At 39.3% G+C, this 8,886-nt stretch overlaps 3 protein-coding genes across 3 annotated transcripts in view; 2 read left to right on the forward strand and 1 right to left on the reverse strand.

Moving 5' to 3' along the window:
* The first annotated feature begins 991 nt into the window (after positions 1-991).
* On the forward strand, positions 992-2,546 carry LOC103511053. The gene is made up of 5 exons (XM_026824931.1): positions 992-1,239; positions 1,503-1,595; positions 1,833-2,020; positions 2,221-2,299; positions 2,494-2,546. Exons 1-5 carry the CDS (start codon positions 1,005-1,007, stop codon positions 2,544-2,546), a joined length of 648 nt encoding a protein of 215 aa, XP_026680732.1. The 5' UTR covers positions 992-1,004.
* Positions 2,547-2,843: 297 nt separating this feature from the next.
* LOC103511058 (peroxidasin-like protein) lies at positions 2,844-6,516 on the forward strand. Its single transcript, XM_008475769.3, has 7 exons — positions 2,844-2,969; positions 3,179-3,334; positions 3,625-3,803; positions 4,206-4,323; positions 5,158-5,220; positions 5,607-5,822; positions 6,237-6,516. The coding sequence occupies exons 2-7, from the start codon at positions 3,207-3,209 to the stop codon at positions 6,514-6,516; spliced, it is 984 nt and encodes a 327-aa protein (XP_008473991.2). The 5' UTR covers positions 2,844-2,969; positions 3,179-3,206.
* A 148-nt stretch (positions 6,517-6,664) lies between these two features.
* The window catches only part of LOC103511059 (putative ferric-chelate reductase 1 homolog), a 2,923-nt gene continuing 701 nt past the window's right edge, over positions 6,665-8,886 (reverse strand). Inside the window, exons 2-5 of the mRNA XM_008475770.2 lie at positions 8,634-8,834; positions 8,097-8,207; positions 7,363-7,467; positions 6,665-6,724 (exon numbers count right to left, since the gene is read on the reverse strand). Coding sequence (XP_008473992.1) covers positions 6,665-6,724; positions 7,363-7,467; positions 8,097-8,207; positions 8,634-8,834 — 477 coding nt within the window. The remainder of the gene's footprint in view (positions 6,725-7,362; positions 7,468-8,096; positions 8,208-8,633; positions 8,835-8,886) is intronic.

Here is an 8,886-nt window from a genome sequence, read left to right on the forward strand (position 1 = left end):
ACAGCAAATTTTAATTCATACCTTAGGGCTATATCTGCGTAATTTGTAACCTTGGCTCAGGCTGAATAATAGTGTCTTTCCTGGGATGAAAAGGAATTTATTTGTTCATTTGAACTTAATCTAACAAATGGTGTGAAACATTTGAACTTAATCTAACTCTGACTCAATAATTTTATGATGCAGCTGGGATCCAATTCACAATACCCTCAGTTATTATTGGGTATGAATCTGATGCCTTAGTAACCAGAACTACACTAATAGGACTGTACCGAGAACCGACCATCGACCCTAGCCTAGTACCGACCCAAGAGAAAATAAACCAAAAGCAACCTCCGCGGCCGAGTGGTTATCACACGAGGCTTGCACACCGAAGGTCCCGGGTTCGATTCCCAGAGGGGTCGAAGTTTTTTTTCTGTTCTTGGAGTGAACACAGCCTCGTGAGGACAATTGAGTAGCTACTTTAATCGAGTAGCGACATTACCAGTGTTAAAAGATTCAGGATAAATGAGAATTAATAGTAAAGTAGGCACCTGGTAATGTTGTGATACCCACAAAAGCTTGAAGAAGCTCTCTGCTTTACCACAAATAATATTAATGATTTGATTTGTGTATGATTGCAGGGATATCGCTCGCATAGCTACAATACTGGAAGGTCTAGACTTCATAGTATTCGCCGCCTGTAATCTAACACGGGATGAGACATGTCTCCTACTGCAGCAATTCTGCTATATGGTGCCGCCTAAAGCATATCTATGGTTCTACTATGTGGGTCACGGGTTTCTCATGAATGACAAATACCTCATGCCTGTAGAATGTCCTGAGAATGATTTCCTACGCGCGCACTGCGTGTGTGACAAGCATGTCATGAGCATGCTCCTACGTACAGACCCGCAGCTCATAATATTTGTATTGGACATGTGTCTAGCTAGACCTGAGCGGGAAATTAACCCACATATCTACCAGGAGGAAGCTGTGTATCAGCAAGGATAATATTTGTATTGGACATGTGTCTAGCTAGACCTGAGCGGGAGATTAACCCACATATCTACCAGGAGGAAGCTGTGTATCAGCAAGATTGTAGACTTAACTCAACGTGTAGTATATTTGAAGCGTTCGCTACACGATGGCAGTCGTATGAGAGATCTAATGCACCGCTTGGTATCTATGCACATCATCTGGTCAAGTTTCTAAGTGATAGAACGCTATCTGTGTCTAATATATTCCTTGAAGCACATGCAGGTAAGCCTTGAGGTTTTAACCATTACTTTCTACTCTCTTTGTACACAAAAAACTTACTCTAAGGCTTAAATGTAGGGGTGAACAGCCTTTAAAGTCTGGTTAAGGTTATACGAATATACCATTTCTCTTCTCCCTATGAGCAACCTTGTGGTTATGATTATAGGTACTAGTGATTCAGTAAACAGTACAACTCTGTCCGTCGGTAAGACCTAGAAGACCTAGAACGTCTAAGATAATAAAATACGCTTGTATTTGGTTTTCAGATTTGATCAAGCATAACTCGGAAACGAACCAGCGACCTCTGATTTGTGTGGACGCTGCCTCCAAGTTTAAACTGAGTGATTCGTTTCTATCCCGTAAGTATACAGGGTTGTCTCGCAAAAATTAGAGCTTGAGTGAAAGAGCTCACGTAAGTGGGAAACCTGCCACAATAAGGAATAAGGTCTTGGAAAACCTATGAGAGGTTTTATTTTTTACACCCATAATCTTAGGTATGGTTAAAAAAATACTCTGGAAATCGAACCCGACAGCTTTCATGTCATATCATATTCTTCCAACTCCTCACAACTCACAACTACTTTTCTTCATTTCAGCCATTCACAAGCGAGTTCTAGATCTATTCTCCCAATTCAATACTATCAAGAAGACCAGTTTCAAATTGGATCTACCTCAGTGTAGTAGTAAAGTGACTGTTACTATAGCTCCCTATAACTGTATCCTCAATGTACTAAGTGTAACAATCAACACAGGGGTGGCACTAGAGTGCAGAACAACCGAGGAGGTAAGTGATTTGGTAACTTGAATTAGTCAAATCACAATATCTGGGCCACCCTGTAAAATCATGAAGTCGAAGACGATATGTTAGTTGTCGAAAATATGACGAAGTTCACGGGGGAAGCTTGTTTTGGTTTGAAGATGGGCCAATCAGTTGGTAAAAATAGAAGGATTTCTTGAATAAAACTTGTGTTTCTCTGTTCTCAGGGTGCACAAATAGAATGGATCAGGAAAGACAGTGAACAGCAAACACTCCTCATTCATCATCTTCAAAGGGTTAAGGTAGGTTAGGTTGATGTAAATGTTGTGATTTACAATAATATTATACATATTGAACTAGATATTAGTCAAGTGAAGACCTATTTTCTTCTCATTTAGTACCTATTAATTAATAAATAATTACTACCTACTTGACATGGTGTCCCGTTTCCAAAGTTTAAGATAATCACTTTCATCCCATTTTCCACTATCCCCGTTCAGATCATGCTATATTCACACCGTTCAATGAGAGCAAGTATTGTATAGTGACTTGAACGGCATATGAGAATATTCTCATGAAATCGACAGTAACAATATTTGGACTGTATTGTGACTTTATACACAGCTTTAAAGAAAAAAATAAATTAAAATATTTTTTAATTGCAAGTGAAAACAGGTCACGTCGCGCGACAAATGTCGCGCGATTTTGTCGGGTTAACAGGTCACGTCGCGCGACAGAGGTCGCGTTGGTGAAAATCCACCTTTACCGTACCAGACCTCGATTACCGTAGAAATACGGTACAATCTGGCAACACTGTCTCTTTGTTGATTGTGACTTTTTGTAGCGCGAAATTTCAAAAAATTAAAACTGAATAAACTGATAATCAGGGTCTGTTATCTTATCAGCCGTGGTTGTTATCAGTTACCCTGAATTCCTGATTGTTCTGATTAACATTAACTTGATACCAAAGAAAGAGGTAACTAGCTATCTGTTAAAAAAGATTAATTTCCATTGTTACCCTTTTTACTGCTAAATTGTTGAATGAAGCTACTCTCTAAAACACAGAAAACATTTTTGCTTTTACTTTTATCTTCTTGTCTTTCCTCTTATTTCTTTCCTTTGCCTACTTCAGTGTTGATCAAGTCTTTCTTATTTTTCTACCACAATCATTTCACACATTTCCAGGGTTGGACAATGCACTATCAAATCAAAAATGTCACGTAATTCTGTGCTGTCATCAACACTCGAGCAGTGTCCTTACAATGTGTTCTTATCATTTCAAAAGTGCCTGGATAACTCAGATAACTGGAAACTCTTTGTCAAATCTTTGACTATTCTAGGGTAAGTCCCAAGGAACTCTAAGTACCCCTCTTTATCAGAGTCCTTGCCAGCAGCAATAGTATGCATCAGCTCCCCATGGATCAATGAAGTTGAGCAAATTGTGTATGGTTGGCAACAGGTCAGAAGACTATTTGGGGTATCATGTGCTAGGTACTGGCAATTTTGAGTTGCACTCAGCTTTGATAACCCCCCCCCCCCCCCCCCCAAAAAGTCCATACTATGAGAGTTTTACAGACATTGAAATATCCTTTGTATTGTAATTAACTTTAGTGTCTCTTGTTTAATTCCAGGAAAGAACTATCCTCACTAGAGATAGACCAGCTAGACATTGAGTCAAGGAAAATAGGAGGCTCCCCGGCTAAATACATTTGGTTCAAGCTACAGTCATGGCTTACTACTACTCAAGAGCTTATCACTGTGCTCAGACATTGTCAACTGCTAGATCCTCTTCTTGTATTAGTTGGACCAGGTAGATGCCTATTCAGCTAAGCTTAGTAGTAAAAAAAAAGTACCTACTGCAACAAGTCCATAATTAGCTTCATCATTGTCTTCACAAATCTTTATCTTTTTATTTAGGTACCTAGGGAGAAGAACAGCCAATCCTAACCAGCATGGCTAGCTGGTAATTTTCCAAAGGGTTACTCCACTTCAAAAGAATAAGCACAATCTGTCATATTCAACATTTAAGTACCTACCTACCTAACAATATTAACAACGGCTCAGTATAAGTCAAATAATAGCTGATAAAATGAGAGATTTTTTAGCAATTGCTACAACTAATAGAGCTTTGAAGTTGTGGCTGTCAATACATTTTATTGTGTTGGTTTATGCTTGAGTAAAAAAAAAATCTCATCCCCTGTTCTCATTTCAGAACCTCTAGAAATCATCACTCATCCTGGTTCCGATGAGGAGGATAGATTTGTTGATCATGGAGCCAAAGTGATACTAACTTGTGAAGCTAAGGGTTTACCTCTGCCTTCATATCAGTGGTTTCATAACTTTCATCCAGAGACTAAATAAATAATCCTTGTTCTATGTTTCAGGAAAAGCTCGAGCTTGGAATTAGCCTTAGCCCTGTCACCTCTACTGATAGAACCCCTACTACTTCTAGTACTACTGAATCATGTGAGGAAGTATGTCTATCTCTTGGTAGACCTCTAATCATACGAGCACTGTGCAGACCTTACATACAGAGCAAGTGGAAGAATTATCAACAGAACTCAAGTAAGTCAGCAGTGAAAAGCTAACAGTAAATCAAGCACTTTAATTTAAGAGGTTTGATAGAGGGAACTGTAACCGCTAAGGTCTTCCCGATAGCGAAGAGACAAGGAAGACGGGATAGGAAAGAGCCAGCCGTTCCGAGAACGAACCTTATTTGTTTAGGATAAATTCCGCCCCGGGCGGAACTCGAACCCGCGACCTAGCGCTTACAAGGCAGACGCACTACCTTCCAGGCCAACTAGGCTGGCGATCTGCTACCGAAATGAGCTGTGAAAATGAAATCAACATCAGGGTTACCTTAAAATAAATATTTTGTATTAGTTTTTTGTTTAATTTTACATGCCTTGTATAAAATACACTTGGAGTTTAATATTTACATTGGAAAATGGACGGTAACATTGTAATAATTCGTTTCATCCAGAGACTAAATAAGCCAGCCTAGTTAGCTTAGTTGGTAGTGCGTCTGCCTTGTAAGCGCTAGGCCGCGGGTTCGATTCCCGCCCGCATCCTGGTTCCGATGAGGAGGATAGATTTGTCAATCATGGAGCCAAAGTGATACTAACTTGTGAAGCTAAGGGTTTACCTCTGCCTTCATATCAGTGGTTTCATAACAATCAGGCGTTGCCTAAGGAGAATGGGACTCAACTGTGCCTTGACAATATCAAGTGAGTAATGAATCCTTCATCCATTCCTACAGGGGGTTGCAAAAAGTACAAAAAAGAAATAATAATACAAAATTCTCTTACTCTTGGTGTGAAATGGTACTATTTTTCTGACTTATATAATCAAACAATCCTTCATTACTCTAGAATCACGATTGCTGGAGATCTTTTTACTTTCCTTTTTTTTTTTTTAGATTTGACCCTTTGTCACCCTTTCCAGATTATGGTGCAATAGCACATTCTTTTATGGGTAAATTGAATCCTGTCCACTTTGTAACCGCGATAAGAAAAGAAAAAATCTCAAATACCTATACAGAATTTAACTTGAACTGTTTTATTTCTACTTCATTTGACCTTCACTAAACTACCCACATGTCATTGATTCTCAGCTGTGATGACACGGGAGCTTACTATTGCCAAGTATCCCACACACACCCTGACTCTACGGAGTACAAACTATTCAGCCACTACGTGAATCTCACTGTCAAACCCCCTATACCCCGGATTACAAGTCAACCTAATGAACTGCATGCACTACACAGTGGTAGAAGTCTAATGCTCAGAATATACTGTGTGCCTCCACCAGAGGAAGTACAAATCAATTGGTAAGAGAAGCCGTGGTATTTTCCTTTCCCCAGTTCCCCTCTTCTCAAGCTCGTTTCCCCTATTTTAGCATGATAGTGCCTGTGCTAAACCATATATTATAGGAAACAGAGGGGACAGGAGCTTCAGAAGAGGGGAAATTTCGAAAGGAAAATACAACTAAACTAGTTATCACTTTTTTTAGAGGTTCAATAAAGGGGAACTGTAACAATGGAGGTCTTATCGTCCCGAAATCGAAGGAAGAAGAAGGACAATAGGAGAAAGCCACTCTTTCCAAGAACGAAAATTATAAATTTCACCCCAGGCAGAAATTGAAACATGCAACCTAGCGCTCACAAGGCAAGCAGACTACCTTCCAAGCTATCTAGACTGGCACTCTATTTCATATTATAATTTTATCTCTGATTATTCCTAAGGTATCACAATGGCCAACTTCTCACTGGTGAACACAGCTCAGTTCTGTTCCTAGAGAACATCTCATCTCAACAGGAAGGCCACTACCTGTGTGAACTTAGCAATGAGTCTGGTTCTGTGTTCTCCAAGGATATGAATGTCATCGTGGTACCTCCCCCTAGTACGCTCCGTTCACACGATGCTGATGATGCAGGGGACCGACGGGCATCGTGTAAAATGGCCTTACTCATTGCTAACTATACGTATGATAATATGCAGAACTTGAAAACTCCGTGCAAGTAAGTAGGCATCCACAACGGAGAACCGACGTAGGATTAAAATATCAATTCATGACACATTAAAGTTGGATTTCCACAATCCGTTCAGATCACACTCCAGTCACAGTACGTTTATCAAACAGTCAAATAATTTACATACGGGTAGATGGGAGTTAAGTTAACATGGCAGATGTGAAGAAGAATATTTTGACTGTACTTGACTGGAGAGTGACCTGAACTGCATTGGAATCGGGCTTAAATTAAGTTTACATTAATATGTAAGATATACAAAATGTAAGTACAACATACATACAGACATATTTGGACAAATTCAACAACAATGTAGGTAATAAGTAGAAAAAATAATAATAATAATAAAGCACACGAGACACAAGTTAATTCTAACAATGGCATTATCAGAATAGAAATATTGTAATTTACATAGATAAGTATGTTTGTAGGTAAATATATCTAATAGATTAGTAAGGAAGTGGAAGTTGAAATCAGCAGCACAGAAATTGGTACTTTTGTTTTTTTCAACGTGTGAAATCCCTCACTCATAACAGGAAATAGCTTAGACAAAACTGTCTTTAAAAAGAAAAAACGAAGTGAGAGGCAGTCCTTTGACTGCTAAGATCATTTCAACTGGGTTTTATCATCCCGAAAGAGAAGAGCGAAGGAAGACAGGAGAGTATTAAGCCAACCGTTGCAAGAGGCGAACCTTCTCCGTTCATAAAATCCTTAAAATATTTTTTTTTAAAAAAAAAAAAAGAGTTTCGACACAGGGAACTGTAACTGCTATGGTCTTATCGTCCCGAAATCGAAGAGAGAAGGAAGACAGGATAGGAGGAAAGCCAGCCGTTCCGAGAACGTCATACTCCTTATCTTGTACAGCTATCTTAGCCACATGGTTCACCTTACAGTATAAATCTCCATCATAGAAGGAACCCTCTAGGAGTTCCACACCTTCCTGATCCTGGGGAGGGAGGAGAAGGAGTAATGTTAAACTTGGAGACACTTATAAATAAAAATTAGGCCCTGGTCTACACACTACAGTAGTTTACCTACAGGTTCATGTTGAAATGGTTGGTGAACATCTGATCAAGCAGATCAAGCTCGGAGACTGTCCCAGCATACTCAACGTTACCAAACATGTCAACATAAAACCTGTGATCCCGGTCGTAGGAGAAACTATGTAAAGCTTTCTCTTCTCTGGGTTAGTTGTCCCGGGTATGTTCTATGGGTTACGGTTATGGTGATCTAAAAACCTCTAGCTCCGTTTATTTGTATATAGGTATTCAAAAGCCATCCCTCTGAATTACCAAATTTGATTTGGGAAATCCTCTGTTTCTCTGCCTAGACAGTTGATTTTAAGTTTTAAGACCTACCTCTTCAAATGTTCCGTAGTATGAAAGCTGCATTAGAAAAAAGTACAAATGTAAGTTAATCGTTAATCAGTAGTTTAGTCTGAAACAATTTTCAACTTGGGTAACGTGTTATGGTAACGTTTTTGGGGAAAGTCTTTGTTTTCTTCTTCTTGTAATGCTCGAGGTATGTCCGAGCTCATAAGAAGATAGGACTGACGCTCTTTAAGTGTTTACTTACGTCGAATCTTCTGTTTTGTTTGGCATTAGGAATGTTGAATGAGCGATAAGCTTTGACTATGGTGCCTCTGCTGAGATCTTCATTGACACACTCTACAACGTGATCACCTCCCTGAAATCACAATTCATTTATCTCAATACCACCACACTTCTAGATCCTACGGATATTTCTTATCGTCCATCACTAGTATCACTACCTAGTAGGTCTCTATTTCTCTAATGAGTCCAATGCAACAAAATGTGCTTGAAAATATTGCAAAACGTGGAGTACAAAGTTGGAAAGTTGCTTCAAAGATGACAGCCCTAATCAGATTGGTCTTGAAAGTAGTATCGCTTGAACTGACGCATCGTGCAGCGGTTATTTAGAATTTTAATTGTGTTAATCATAAATGCTTGTCACAAATAATGTCGTTCCCCGCTTAATATACTACGCTAAAGTTTAAAATTTGACTTGGACTCGAACCACCAACCTCCGGATTCAAAGTCCACCTTACTAACCACTACACCACTGAGGTTGGTGCAGCGGTTATTTGCTTACCATTTTGGTATCATCTGAGAACCCGATGGCAATGTATTTGCTCTTCTTGCCGAACATTTCAATCTGGAAGTCTCTCCCCTGAGGTGCAATGGTGACTAGAGCTACACAGGTTTTACCTGCAATACATCCATCAGGAGAACCTAAACACTTCTTGGTCTTCCCACAGGACTTGTAGGCACTCAACTCTAGATTTCTCTGACCCTGGAACAACAAGGTAAATAATGGAACCATCAGTATTTTATTTTCTTATCGA

The sequence above is a fragment of the Diaphorina citri genome, unplaced genomic scaffold (assembly GCF_000475195.1).
Source record: "Diaphorina citri unplaced genomic scaffold, Diaci psyllid genome assembly version 1.1 scaffold670, whole genome shotgun sequence".
Lineage (NCBI taxonomy): Eukaryota > Metazoa > Arthropoda > Insecta > Hemiptera > Psyllidae > Diaphorina > Diaphorina citri.